Source organism: Cuculus canorus, chromosome 1 (genome assembly GCF_017976375.1).
Source record: "Cuculus canorus isolate bCucCan1 chromosome 1, bCucCan1.pri, whole genome shotgun sequence".
NCBI classification, from domain to species: domain Eukaryota; kingdom Metazoa; phylum Chordata; class Aves; order Cuculiformes; family Cuculidae; genus Cuculus; species Cuculus canorus.
Window position 1 is genome coordinate 207906052 of NC_071401.1, and position 15339 is coordinate 207921390.

Sequence of the window (15339 nt, forward strand, 5' to 3'; positions counted from 1 at the left end):
GGGCAAGTTCTCACCATATCTCCCTCTCCTGACCATATGCAAACCATACAGCAGCCCCAAATGACACCTTCCAACATCTCCCCAGCTTCATCTGCAAGCACAACTTCTTATCTCCACCCAAGCATCCCCTCTCCAGCTCCTACGGCCTTCATCCCAGGCAATGGTTGGATGGCCAACACCAAAACGGCTTTTGAAACAACCGACCAAACATCACTCCGAAGGGAAAAGCCACCAGAGGTTTCTACAAGATCATCTTCCATTGCCCTTCAGGTGAGTCATGGAGAAACTGAGGCATCTCCTGCCTCAAAGTTCTTCATAAGGTGGTTCCGTGCCTGTGTTCTCCTCTTGAAAGCTCATTGTTGGGTTGACCATTCACAGAACTTCAACTCCAATCCTTACGTCAACTCTTTGACGGCTTCGCTCTAACCACTCTCCTTCAGATCTCCTCCCACCCTCTCCGATGTCACATTGCAAACGATGTACGTTTGACTTCACCCCAAAATTCCAGATGCGTTTCGGTCAAGACCATATTGACCACTCGAGATCAGTCTCTCGTGAGACCCCATTTGGAGTCCTGAGTCCACTTCTGAAGTTCTCAACGTAAGAAGGAGATGGAGCTGTTGGAATGGGTCTGGAGAAGGCCACAAAGATGATGAGAGGGTTGGAGCACCTCTGCTATGAGGACAGGCTGAGAGAGTTGGGGTTGTGGAGAAGAGAAGGCTCCAGGAAGACCTTATAATGACCTTCCAGTACCTGAAAGAGCTCCAGGAAAGCTGGAGAAGGACTTCTACAAAGGTTTGGTTGATAGGACGAAGGGGAATGGCTTTAAATTGGAAGGGGGAAAATTTAGATGAGAGATTAGGAAGAAATTCTTCACGATGAGGGTGGTGAGGTCCTGGTTCTGGTTGCCCAGGGCAGTCATGAATACCCCCACCCCATCCCTGGAGATGCTCAAGGTCAAGTTAGATGGGACAACTACATCTGGCACATAGGAGACCTCAATCCATGTGGAGCTCCTTAGAGAGAGGGCGTGGACAACCCAGTGGTGGGCAGCAGGGAGCAGCTGGTGCTTCTCCTGGGCAGACAGAATGTCTCTCTCCCACCGCAGATGTGTTCCCACCATGGTGCTGTGCTCCAGGTGATGGAATTCTGGGTTGGAGCGAAGAGAAAATGTAATCTTCTATTCCAGGTGAATGGAATTCCAAAAGGGTTTTTCTGTAGAAACCATGGAAACAGTCAGGGTTTCCCGGATCCAAATTCTGCACGGAAGAAGGAAAAGTCAAACTATGCAGGAGTTGGGAGGATGGAGACTTCCAAGTTGGAAGTTGGCAACTCCAGAAAGGCTCTTCCACCACCAGGAGATGTGCGCTTAGGGAACAGGCACAACGGTTTGGTGGGAACGGCCACGGAGGAAGAGGTTTCCTCATGGGAGTTGGAGCTCCTCGAGCCTGAAGCTCTCCAACGGAAGAGGAGGTGGAAGATTCCCTTCGGCAGGGAACCAAGAACCTGCTCACCAGGCAGGTTTGCTGTTCCAACCGGCGTGAAGCTCGCCGGCAGCTCAGCTCCTCCAGCACGTGGGGAGGCTGCCGAGGCTGAGCCAGCCCTTGGACAACCATTCCCTTCCTCCTGACGCCATGCGTGCTCCGCTCCCGCTGCCTCGATGTCCGCAATTGCAGACCAAGAGAAAGAGGAAAACCACCTTCTTCCTGCTCATCTTCATCTACTTTCCTTCTTCTCCTTTCTCCTCTTTTCACAGAATCACAGAATCACCAGGTTGGAAAGGACCCATTGGATCATGGAGTCCAACCATTCCTAACACTCCCTAAACCATGTCCCTCAGCACTTCATCCACCCGTTCCTTAAACACCTCCAGGGAAGGCGACTCCACCCCCTCCCTGGGCAGCTGTTCCAGTGCCCAATGACTCTTTCTGGGAAGAATTTTCTCCTGATACCCAACCTGAACCTCTCCTGACGGAGCTTCAGGCCATTCCCCCTTGTCCTGTCCCCTGTCCCTTGGGAGAAGAGCCCAGCTCCCTCCTCTCCATAACCTCCTTTCAGGCAGTTGTAGAGAGTAAGAAGGTCTCCCCTCAGCCTCCTCTTCTCCAGGATAAACACCCCCATGGCCCTCAGCCGCTCCTCGTAACCCTTCTTCTCCAGACCCCTCACAGCTTCATTGCTCTTCTCTGGACACCTCCAGAGCCTCAACATCCTTCTTGTGGTGAGGGCTCCAGAACTGAACACAGTACTTATGGTGCGGTCTCACCAGTGCTGAGTACAGAGGGGAATAACCTCCCTGGACCTGTTGGTCCCACCGTTTCTGATCCAAGCCAAGATGCCATTGCCCTTCTTGGCCACCTGGGCCACTGCTGGCTCATCTTCAGTTGCTGTCAACCAACACCCCCACGTCCTTCTCCTCCAGGCAGCTTTCCAGCCACACTTCTCCTGATCGGGAGCACTGCACAGGGTTGTTGTGCCCCAAATGCAGGACCCGGCATTTGGCCTTGTTGAACCTCGTGCCATTGGTTTCTGCCCATCTTTCCAGCCTGTTCCGATCCCTTTGGAGCCTCCCTACCCTCCAGCAGATCCACGCTTCCACCCAGCTTAGTGTCAACCAGTTTTCCACCCAGGAGAGTGTGCGCCTGTCCAGGCCAGAGGCTGACACTTTCTCAAGCAGAATGCTGTCAGAAACTGTCAAAGGCTTTCCTCAAGTCCAAGAAGACGACAGGCACAACCTTTCCCTCACCCAGTAGTCGAGTCACTTTGCCATAGAAGGCGATCAGGTTAGTTTGGCAAGGCCTGCCTTTCGTGAAGCCGTGTTGACTGGGCCTGATCACCCGCTTCTCTTGCCTGTGCTTTGTGGTAGCACTCAAGATCACCTGTTCCATGACTCTCCCCGGCACTGAGGTCAGACTGACAGGCCTGGAGTTCCCTGGATCCTCCCTGCAACCCTTCTTGTAGATGGGCACAACATCAGCCAGCCTCCAGTCTAGTGGAACTTCCCCAGTCAGCCAGGACCTCTGGAAGATGATGGAAAGGGGTTTGGAAAGGACATCCGCAGCTCCTTCAATACTCTTGGGTGTACGGCTCCTTCCCAAGAGCTCAAGTTTCATAGAATCACAGAATGGGTTGGGTTGGAAGGGACGTCAAAAGCCATCCAGTTCCAACCCATGGACTGGGAAACCTTCCATTGGTTGCTTCAAGTCTCATCCAATCTGTCCTTGAAACGAGCGGTGTTTTCAGTTGGATCAATTCCTGTGTCCACGGCTCTGTTCCACCTGGCACTGGAAGTCATCGCTTGTGCCAGGAGAGCGAGAAGCCCCACCTTGGCCAAAGTCCTCTGAGCAAAGGGCAGACAAGAACTCTCAGCACACACTTCCGAAGGTCCGTTCGGTGGAAAACAGAGCAGAGAACGGAGCCCTCGGTACCGTCCAGTTGTGACAATCTAAGGATCCCTAAAACGCAACGGCGAAGAGTCGCTCCGGCAATTCTCCGGGAGTTTCCAACTTACAAACTCAAAGCAACCACGTGGACATCAAATCCCTATGGAGAATAAAGGAATTATAGAATTGCTTGGCTGGAAAAAGCCGTGGAGAACATCGAGTCCAACTGTCCCTGTCCTCTACTAAACCACATCTCTGAAGACCTCATCTTCCCATCTTTGAAACCCCTCCAGGGATGGGGACTCCACCACCGCCCTGGGCAGCCTCTGAGAAGCCTTTTGGTGAAGAAAGTTCTCCTGATGTCTGATCTGAACCTGCCCTGGAGCACCTTGAGGCCATTCCCTCATCCCATCAGCTGTCACTGGAGAGAAGAGACCAACACCCACCTCGGTACAACCTCATTTCAGGCAGATGTAAAGAGTGATGAGGTCACCCCTCAGCCTCCTCTTCTCCAGACTACACAGCCCCAGGTGCCCCCAAGCTCCTCCCAGAACCCTTGTTCTCCAGCGCCTCCCCCAGCTCCATTCCCTTCTCCGGATGCTCCAGCCCCTCAAGGTCCTTCTTGGAGTGAGGAGCCCAAACTGAACCCAGAATTCAAGGTGGGGCCTCACCAGCGCCAAGTCCAGGGTGACAATCCCTTCCCTGCTCCTGGTGGCCACCACATGGCTGATCTAAGCCAGGAGGCTGTTGGCCCATGGATCCAGCCTGGCCAGATCCCTCTGCAGACCCTTCCTGCCTCCATCCATGGATCCAGCCTGGCCAGATCCCTCTGCAGACCCTTCCTGCCCTCCATCCATGGATCCAGCCTGGCCAGATCCCTCTGCAGAGCCTTCCTGCCCTCCATCCATGGATCCAGCCTGGCCAGATCCCTCTGCAGAGCCTTCCTGCCCTCCATCCATGGATCCAGCCTGGCCAGATCCCTCTGCAGACCCTTCCTGCCCTCCATCCATGGATCCAGCCTGGCCAGATCCCTCTGCAGACCCTTCCTGCCTCCATCCATGGATCCAGCCTGGCCAGATCCCTCTGCAGACCCTTCCTGCCTCCATCCATGGATCCAGCCTGGCCAGATCCCTCTGCAGACCCTTCCTGCCCTCCATCCATGGATCCAGCCTGGCCAGATCCCTCTGCAGAGCCTTCCTGCCCTCCATCCATGGATCCAGCCTGGCCAGATCCCTCTGGAGACCCTTCCTGCCTCCATCCATGGATCCAGCCTGGCCAGATCCCTCTGCAGACCCTTCCTGCCTCCATCCATGGATCCAGCCTGGCCAGATCCCTCTGCAGAGCCTTCCTGCCTCCATCCATGGATCCAGCCTGGCCAGATCCCTCTGCAGAGCCTTCCTGCCCTCCATCCATGGATCCAGCCTGGCCAGATCCCTCTGCAGAGCCTTCCTGCCCTCCATCCATGGATCCAGCCTGGCCAGATCCCTCTGCAGAGCCTTCCTGCCTCCATCCATGGATCCAGCCTGGCCAGATCCCTCTGCAGACCCTTCCTGCCCTCCATCCATGGATCCAGCCTGGTCCCATCCCTCTCCAATCCCACCTCCTCACAATGTTGGATGCAACTGGACCTTTGCTGCAAAGCTCGTTCCCTTCCAGCGAACCTTCCACCATCATTATCCCCCACCGGTCCACCTCTGGAAGGCTTTTTTCTCCATCTCCTTTCTTGGAATCGCTATTTTGATGCCAAACCAACTCCACTGCTCACTCTCCTGTCCAGAAATGAAGACTTTGAGGAACGAACATCCATGATTTGCGTCTTTCCCTGTGACCGCAGAAGATACTGTAACACCAGGAGGAGGAATGATACAATGGGAATCACCTACCAAGGATCTTGATGAAGAACCTTTACCTGCTCAACGCTCCATGGAACGTGGAAGGTTGCGGCAAAGCTCGGTGACCTCATAAATCCTGGTGGGCGCTACAATGACCGGAGTAGAGCTTTCCCTACAGAACATGGTTCTTCTGGTTTACTGAGAAGAAGACAACCTGGTTTCCCTCACCCCGACCAACGCAGGGATGAGGGAGCCTCACCCAGACCGGGCTACGAGGGGAGGAAAAACCTGTTCTACCTGTGCAGCGGTGAAAGCATCTCCGTGTGAGATGAAGCTGCTGATTAACGAGGAAAGGGATGGAGGAGGTAGGAGATATCATCTCCCAAAATCATAGACACGGTGAGGAATGAAACGAATGACCGCCCTAAATGGTCAGCCACTGGGAAAGACAACACCGTTCCTTTGTCAAAGCTCTAGAGAAACACCAGCTGGAGTAAACGGTGGTGGCTATCCAGGAAAACGAGGGAAAATCATTGGATCATGGGCTGGTTTGGGTTGAAAGGGAAGTCAAAGTCCATCCAGTTCCACCCCCGTGCCATGGGCAGGGACATCTCCCACTGGATCAGGGGCTCCAAGGCCCATCCAACCTGGCCTTGAACACCTCCAGCGATGCGGAAGCCACAACTTCTCCAGGACACCTCTTCCAGGGCCTCCCCACCCTCACAGGAGAACATTCCTTCCTAAGATCCCACCTCAATCTCCTCTCTTTCAGCTTCAAATCCTTCCCCTTGTCCTATTCCTGCACTCCTCGATGCCGAGTCCCTCCTCAAATTCCCGGGAGCCCCTTTCAGTACTGGAAGACTGACAGAAGGTCTCTCCAAAGCCCCAACAACCCCAACTCTCTCAGGCTGTCCTGGTAGGAGAAGTTCTCCAGCTCTTGGATCATCTCCGTGGATTCCTCTGGACTCGCTCTAACAGATCCATATCCTTCTTCTGCTGAGGACTCCAGAACGGAACGAAAAACCCTTTATCTGCCCCGCGAGCCCCAACCAGACTGAAGAACCCAAAGCCACCACCACACAAGCTTTAGCGTCAACCAAACAACACCTTCCGAAGAGCAGCTCCGCTCTCACAACAACTAAGAAAAGGAATTCCCTTTCTTGAAGGCACAAACCAAGCAACCAACCCCCTTCCTTCCTCATCCCGTAAAGCAAAAAGAGATGGATTCTCACGTTGAGGACTTCCTGCCGTAGGGTGGCGGGTTCCACGCAGCTGATGAGGCGCAGCAGGAGGTCCATCATGGCCGACGTGTCGATGTGCTTTAGCACCAGGCTAATAAACTGGTCTTTTTTCCTCAAAAATGCGATCACCTGGAAAATAAAAGGGGATGATCAGGTGGTGGTACAGCACACGGATCTCCTGCACTTCACCTCTTGACCCCGATCACCCCATTTTGATGCGGAAGAGTCGTTGGATTGAGAAGTTCTTCAGTGTATAAGAGAAGGGAATAACATTTTTGCTTCGCGTAAAGCTTTTGGAGCTCTTTTTCCTTCCCTCTATTCCACGAAGACACCCAAGAAGACAAGAAATGAGTGTCAAGAAGATGGTGCAGCTGCAGAAGTTTCCATCCCGCTATAGCTCGGATGGCCTTCACTTAGAAAATCCGTTTGGAATTCCTAAAATTCCTAAAGCCTTACTCAGCTCACGCTCCCAAAGCCCCGTTTACTGCCTTGAGATTGAGACGTGGTTTACGGAACGTGGTTATTCCGGGCAGGAATTAAGGGACGCATCGATGTGTTGAGGGAGGAGAAATACAATCATGGAATCATACAATCCGTGAATAGTTTGAGTTGGAAGGGATTTAAGGATAATCCAGTTCCAACCAGAGACACCTCCCATTGAATCAGATTGCTTCAAGCCCCATCCAACCTGGCCTTCAACACCTCCAGGGATGGGGCAGCAATCTTTGGCCAACGCGTCCCAGGGCCTTCCCACCTTCAGGAGAACATTTCTTCCTAAGATCTCATCTCAATCTCCCCTCTTTCAGCTTAAAGTCCCCAAAAAGACAAAGATCCAAGAGCTTTTCTGAGCTATTTCCACCTCAATCTCAAGAGCACAGCGAGGTCCTTTGGCCTCGACGAACACGCCGAGATGACGAAGGTAGCAAAGCTGTCGCCACACAACACAACGTTAGCGGGTTAATGGGTGCTGACGTAGCAGGACAAATCTAATCACTACCTGTTCCGTTTTTCTTGCAATGAGATTCCCAATAGTCTTACTGAAGAAACTGGCAAGCAAAGGGTTCAAAGGAGGTTCATGATCCAGGAAGTCGTAGAGGATATTCAGCAGCGTTTCGTCCCCTCCCAGCTTGTCGTTGATCTGTGGCACGTCCGAGGTCAGCAGTTCGCAGGCTGTGTTGGGATACCTGCCAAGAGAGAACCACGAGAACCCGAGGTGAAATGAAAATTCCCAAGGAAATCATTCCTTATTCGAGTCGTAAAGCAAAAAGGATCAGGGAGTAGTTTGGATTGGAAAGGACCTTAAAGGTCATCCGGTTCCAACCTCCTGCTATGAGCAGGGACATCTCCCACTGGATCAGAAGCTCCAAGGTCCCATCCAACCTGACCTTGGACATCTGCTCCAAGGCCCCATCCAACCTGACCTTGGACATCTGCTCCAAGGCCCCATCCAACCTGACCTTGGACATCTGCTCCAAGGCCCCATCCAACCTGACCTTGGACACCTCCAAGGATGGGGCAGCCACAGCTTCTCTGGGCAACCTCTTCCAGGGTCTCACCACCCTCATGGTGAAGAAATCCGACCTAATTTCCAGTCTAAATCTGCCCCCCTCCAGTTTATCCCTGTTCCCCCTCATCCTATCCCTCCAAGCCTTTATGGATAGTCCCTCTCCAGCTTTCTTCTCGGCCCCTTTCGGGTACTGGAAGGTCACTCTAAGGTCTCACAAGAGAAGAACAGAGGGGCAGAACGCCCTCCCTCGAACTGCAGGAGGATCGTCCTCATCAAAGCCAAGGAAAATCAAAACAACACACGGAAACGAGGGTTGTCGACAGGAACGGCGCATTCCAAAGGAACCATCATCTGGTTTCAACCAAGTGGATTACGCAGCTCAGTTGCCTTCAGACTGCGCTTAAATCCACTTAAAAGCTCTTAACGGGGGGCGCGTTTGGAGGATGGAATGAACCTCAAGCTGAAGGGGGTGACGTGTAGGACACGGGGATTCATAGGTTACCGTACCATCGCCGTCAATTCTTGAGCGGAAAGAAAACATCAACCATATTCTATTAAAGCAAGAATTGGAATTGAGGCGCAGAATCTTTGGATCCAACCCAAACCTCCTGGCAAAGGAGCGCACGCTCCGGAGAAGCAACTCGGAGCCAACCCTCGGAGTCCCAATTGTTCAGGAATGTCTGCAACCTTCTGTCAAATGAACGTCTTTCAGACACTGCTGCTACGTTTGCCTTCGATAATTTTGCTCCTTTACAATTTCACATTTTGATTTCTCGGCCGAGTAATGAATTTTTCTCCTATTCCTGCCCTCGTCTCTCGCTCTTCCAGACACCGCTTCTCGAAACGGCTCACGTTTGTGATCCGGAAAGGTAAAAAACATGGTTAGAATTAATATTATAGAATCATAGAATCACCAGGTTGGAAAGGACCCATTGGATCATCGAGTCCAACCATTCCTAACACTCCCTAAACCATGTCCCTCAGCACTTCATCCACCGTTCCTTAAACACCTCCAGGGAAGGCGACTCCACCCCCTCCCTGGGCAGCTGTTCCAGTGCCGATGACTCTTTCTGTGAAGAATTTTCTCCTGATGTCCAACCTAAACCTCCCCTGACGGAGCTTGAGGCCATTCCCCCTTGTCCTGTCCTGACTCTTGGGAGCAGAGCCCAGCTCCCTCCTCTCCACAACCTCCTTTCAGGCAGTTGTAGAGAGTAAGAAGGTCTCCCCTCAGCCTCCTCTTCTCGAGGCTAAACACCCCCAGCTCTCTCAGCCGCTCCTCGTAACCCTTCTTCTCCAGACCCCTCACAGCTTCATTGCTCTTCTCTGGACACCTCCAGAGCCTCAACATCCTTCTTGTGGTGAGGGCTCCAGAACTTAACACAGTATTCAAGGTGCGGTCTCACCAGTGCTGAGTACAGAGGGAGAATCACCTCCCTGGACCTGCTGGTGACCCCATTTCTGATCCAAGCCAAGATGCCGTTGGCCTTCTTGGCCACCTGGGCCACTGCTGGCTCATCTTCAGTCGTTGTCAACCATTACCCCCTGGTCCTTCTCCTCCGTGCAGCTCTCCAGCCACACTTCTCCTGGTCGGGAGCACTGCACAGGGTTGTTGTGCCCCAAATGCAGGACCCGGCATTTGGCCTTGTTAAACCTCATCCCATTGGTTTCTGCCCATCTTTCCAGCCTGTTCCGATCCCTTTGGAGCCTCCCAACCCTCCAGCAGATCCATGCTTCCACCCAGCTTAGAATGGTTTGAGTTGGAAGAGACCTTAAAGATCAACCGGTTCCAACCCCACTGCCATGGGCAGGGACACCTCCCACTGGATCAGGTTGCTCAAAGCCACATCCAACCCGGCCTCCAACACCTCCAGGGATGGGACAGCGACCACTTCTCTGGGCAACCTCTTCCAGTTTAAGGCTTACTTACTCATCGCAACTCCATCTGGACGAGGAAAGTTCTCCTTGTCCTTACACGATACGCGGTGAAGACAAATAGAGGACAAGAACGTTGCCAGAACATACGTGGAATCACTTTGAGTGGAGCATTGTCCTTCACCCATGAACATACGCTTGCTCTGCTCACCAACAGTCTCTCTCAGGCTGTCCATGAGCACTCCAGTGTCCTCCCCAGGATGAAAGAGCTGTCCTGACCCCGTCCATGTGTGCAGAGAACTTGGCCCATCACTCACCGCACAACCGGCACTTGGTTCTATTTCTTCTTGGCCGTACGACATCACAACAACGTTCTCACCCAAGTAATCGTCTTTCTTCATTTAGAATTCATCTCCCCTCGATTTCATAGAATCAAAGAACGGTTTGAGTTGGAAGGGACCTCAAAGCCCACCCAATTCCACCCAGAGGCACCTCCCACTGGCCTAAGCTGCTCAAAGCCCCATCCAACGTGTCCTTCAACACCTCCAGGGATGAAGGTAACTTCTCTGGGTAACCTGTTCCAGGGTCTCCCCATCTTCATCATGAAGAATTTCTTCCTCATGTCTAAGAGAAGTCTTCTTCCTTCCAATTTAAAGCCATTTGTGAGGTTATTTGTTTGTAACCGAGCCAGTTTCTCCATCAGGACTTCTCAAACCTTCAGAATCCAAGCTCTGAATTTCCTACCTAAAATGCTTCCAGGTCAGCCAAGAGCTTTTTCCCCCTCTCATAACACCATTTACTTCCTAACCAACCTCCTCATCTTCATGTGGATCCATTCCTGGAAGTCATAACACCAAACCTCAAGCCCTCGGTAATGTCTTTTATGTCTTTTTTTTGCTCCTCCGGAGGATCTTAAATCCGAGAACATTACAGAAAGAACAACAAAGTGATTTTAGAGCCATTACGTTTCTTGGAGCACTCAAGAGTCGATGAAGAGTTATTCTTCCTTCCGCTGTCTCACAGCTCCACGCAGAAGGAAGTCACGATCCCTAAGAACCCCTCGTGACGCAGATAGAATCATGGAATCATTAAGGTTGGAAAAGACCTCCAAGCTCATCCAGTCCAACCATCGACCCAACCCCACCGTGACTATTAAATCATAGCCCAAAGTGTCACGGCCACCTGTGCTTTGAACCCTTCCAGAGATGGAGACTCCAACGCTGCCCTGAGCAGCCTCTGCCAGGGCTTCATCTCTGTTTGGTGAAGGAATTCTTCCTAACATCCAGGCTAAACTTTCCTTGGTGCAACTTGAGGCCAATTCCCTGTCATCCCATCACTTCTTCCTTAGGAGAAGAGTCTGACCTCCTCCTGGCTCCAATCTCCTTCCTGGAAGTTGCAGAGAGCCATGAGGTCTCCTCTCAGCCTCCTCTTCTCCAGGATAAACAACCTCTGCTCCCTCAGCTGCTGCCAAACCCCTTGTTCTCCAGCCCTTTCTCCAGCTCCGTTCTCTTCTCTGGATGCGCTCCAGCCCCTCAAGGTCCTTCTTGGAATGAGGGGCCCAAAATGAACTCCGGATTCAAGGTCTGGAGTCCAGGGGGGGGGACAATCCCTTCCCTGCTCCTGGTGGCCACACCGTGGCTGATCCAAGCCAGGATGCTGTTGGCCTTCTTGGCCACCTGGGCCACGCTGGGTCATGTTCAGCTGCTGTCAACCAGCGTCCCCAGGTCCCTTCCCACCAGAAAGGTCTGCAGCCGCTCTTCCCCTCATCCTGTTCCCAAGGGGATAAATGAAGCCCTTGGTTGTCACAGGACGCTCGGCTCTTGCGACCTTCACTCTCCAGGTGTTCCACAGCCACATTTTCAGCCGTTCCGTAGCCAGAACATCTCAGCCCACAAGGTTTCCACACCACAGCCAACCTCTCTCCTTGGACACTTGGTTTCCTTTATTCCCTGAAGCCACTCTCCTGCTCTGCCTCTTCTGGGGTTCCCCAGGGCTCGGAACTGGGTCCAATCCTGTTCAATGTCTTTATCGATGACCTGGATGAAGCCTTCTGCTTCGGAAACTCTCTGTCTCCGGCCTGGACAGGCGCACACTCTCCTGGGTGGAAAACTGGTTGGGTGGCCGAGCCCAGAGAGTGGTGGTCAATGGAGTTACCTCCAGCTGGAAACCGGTCCAAGTGGTGTCCCCAGAGCTCAGCGCTGGGTCCAATCCTCTTCAATGTCTTCATCGATGACGTGGATGAAGGCATTGAGTGCCCCCTTAGCAAGTTTGGGGATGACACTAAGCTGGGTGGAAGCGTGGATCTGCTGGAGGGTTGGGAGGCTCCAAAGGGATCGGAACAGGCTGGATAGATGGGCTGAGACCAATGGCACGAGGTTTAACAAGGCCGAATGCCGGGTCCTGCATTTGGGGCACAGCAACCCTGTGCAGTGCTCCCGACCAGGAGAAGTGTGGCTGGAAAGCTGCCTGGAGGAGAAGGACCTGGGGGTGTTGGTTGACAGCCAACTGAAGATGAGCCAGCAGTGGCCCAGGTGGCCAAGAAGGCCAATGGCATCTTGGCTTGGATCAGATATGGTGTGACCAACAGGTCCTGGGAGATGATTCTGCTCCTGGACTCGGCTCTGGTGAGACCACACCTCGAATCCTGTGTTCAGTTCTGGCCCCATCGCTCCAAGAAGGATGTTGAGGCTCTGGAGGTGTCCAGAGAAGAGCAATGAAGCTGTGAGGGGTCTGGAGAAGAAGGGTTACGAGGAGCGGCTGAGAGAGCTGGGGTTGTTTAGCCTGGAGAAGAGGAGGCTGAGGGGAGACCTCATTGCTCTCTACAACTACCTGAAAAGAGGTTGTGGAGAGGAGAGATGGGCTCTTCTGCCAAGGGACAGGGGACAGGACAAGAGGGAATGGCCTCAAGCTCCACCAGGGGAGGTTCAGGTTGGACATCAGGAAAAAATTTTTCCTGGAAAGGGTCATTGGGCACTGGCAGAGGCTGCCCAGGGAGGGGGTGGAGTCCTCTTCCCTGGAGGTGTTTAAGGGACGGATGGATGAGGTGCTGATGGTTCAGGGACTCTTAGGAATGGTTGGACTCGATGACCCAGTGGGTCCCTTCCAACCTGGTGATTCTATGATTCTCCAAGGGGCTCTCCTCGCTTCAGGGTCTCCCCAGGCTCCTGAGACACTCCTGCCGGCATCTCAACGGGTCCATCACCACCAGATATCGCGGTGCAAACAGCTCACGCGCTTCTTCCATGGCCTGAATTCTCCACGTGGTCGCTCAGCTTTAAGACAGGGATTTACTGCTCACTTTTCCTCTTGGCAGTTTCCCTCCTGAACTTTGGGAACTTCCACCCTTGATGTTTTCAAGAAGGAACCATTCTGATGATTCCATTCCCACAGCGTACACCGTTCAGAGCTGTGTGTCCTTCCAAACCTATCGAGTTTCATCCCTGTTCCACTTTAAAACCTTTCATAATCCATTCTTAAGAGCCAAAACTTGGATTCCACTTGGATTTAGATGGAGTCCACTCTTCCTGCTCAGCCTTTATTTATTCCAAAAGCTCCCACGGTTTCTAAGCAGCTTAACCCCTCCCTTCCCCTCTCCGGTGCTCCACCACGCTTTGAAATGCTCCTCAGCTTCGTTTGCCTACGGCATGGGAAGCATTTCCAAACACTACTCCTTAAAGCCCAGCTGGCAAGTGGGCCACCACGTAGCTTTCGTGGCCACCAAAGCCTCCTTGCCTGTCTAGGGGTTGGTAACCATGGTGCCACCACCACAACCGGGAAGAGGAAGAGGACAAAATGCCACCTGCTGATGAAGAGATGGGTGAAGGAGGCTGTTTGCTTCCCACCACAAGAGTTCTTCTACCACATCAGCACAGGGACGGCGATGCCGAAGGCTGACTCTGTTCCACCAGCGTCTACCTCTGGTGGTGCCTCCTCACCAGCTGCCAAAACCACACGTTGCATTTGAAAGCCGAGGAAAAGGCCAATAATCCCACACGTGAAACGCAAGGATGTTTGGGAGTAACCACTCTCGGACAGAGCTTCCCTCTTCCTGGAATGAAGAGTTGGAAAAGACCTCTGAGCTCACCCGGTCCAATCATCAGACCAACCCCACCGTGATTACTAACCCGTGTCCCAAAGTGCCACGGCCATAAGTTCTTTGAAGCCCAAGAGGGATGGAGACCCCACCAACGCCCTGGGCAGCCTCGGCCAGGGCTTCACCACTCTTTCAGTCAAGAGATTCTTCCCACCATCCAGTCTAAACCTCTCCTGGTGCAACTTGAGGTCATTTCCTCTTGTCCGATCACTTCTTCCTTGCGAGCAGAGCCCAACCTCTGCCTGATTCCAACCTCCTTCCTGGGAGCTGCCAAGAGAAGTCGTGGTTGTCCCATCCCTGGAGGTGTTGAAGGCCAGGTTGGATGGGGCTTGGAGCCCCTGATCCCGTGGGAGATGTCCCCACTCATGGCAGGGGGTGGAACTGGATGATCTTTAGGTCCCTTCCAACCCAAACTATTCTACGATTCTATGAAATGCAGCCGTATAAAATTCCAAGTCATTACAGAACGTATTTCCTGGCATTCCCTTAACTGGAAACCATCACGTGGCCGACCAATGATCCATTGAAGAAACATGGAATGGGTTGGGTTGGAAGGGACCTCAAAGCCCATCCAATTCCACCCCTCTGCCATGGACAGGGACACCTCCCACTGGATCAAGGTTGCCCCAAGCTCCATCCAACCTGGCCTTGAACCTCTCCAGGGATGGGGCAGCCACCACTTCTCTGGTCAACCCGTTCCAGGGCCTCCCCAACCTCTCAGGAGAACATTTCTTTCTAAGATCTCCTCTCAATGTCCCTTCTTTATCAACACTAACCAATCCCAGCGTTCCTCCCGTGGATCTGAAGCAACAACAGCAACAGCCAACACCGACCCATTCACAGTTCGGCGCTGGAGTTGGCAGTGGTGGCTTTGTGATTGGACTCAAGTGATCTTAAAGGTCTTTTCCAACCTCAATGATGATGAGGAGCAGCTGAGGAACCCGGAGTTGGTTGATCTACGTAAGAGGAGGCTGAGGAGAGACCATGTCACTGTCTACAACTTCCTGAAAGGGTGTAGCGTGGTGGATAATGGTCTCTTCTCCAAAGGGACAGGTGATAGGATGAGGGAATGGCCTCAAGATGCTCCAGAGCACGTTCAGATTGGGCACTGGGAAACATTTCTTCACCAAAAGGCTTCTCAGGCCATGGCAGAGCTGCCCAGGGCAGTGGTGGAGTCCCTGTCCCTGGACTTGTTGAGAAGACAGAGAGATGAGGTGCTCAAGGCTATGATTTAGTAGTGGATATGGTTGGACTCGATGATCTCCAAGGTCTTTTCCAACCTAACGCTTCTTCGATTCCATGATTCTGTGACCCCACAGTGACCAACCCACTCGGGTTTCTTTCTTTCTTTATACGCAGAACAGCCTTTTCCTTTTACATAAACTTAAGAACGAAAACCAAACTTCCCAAATCC

The 15339-nt window shown here is 52.8% G+C and overlaps 1 protein-coding gene across 1 annotated transcript in view; it reads right to left on the minus strand.

Moving 5' to 3' along the window:
- Positions 1-15339, minus strand: part of PPP6R2 (protein phosphatase 6 regulatory subunit 2) — a 102124-nt gene that overhangs the window by 51760 nt on the left and 35025 nt on the right. Inside the window, exons 4-5 of the mRNA XM_054068806.1 lie at positions 7451-7637; positions 6445-6582 (exon numbers count right to left, since the gene is read on the minus strand). Coding sequence (XP_053924781.1) covers positions 6445-6582; positions 7451-7637 — 325 coding nt within the window. The remainder of the gene's footprint in view (positions 1-6444; positions 6583-7450; positions 7638-15339) is intronic.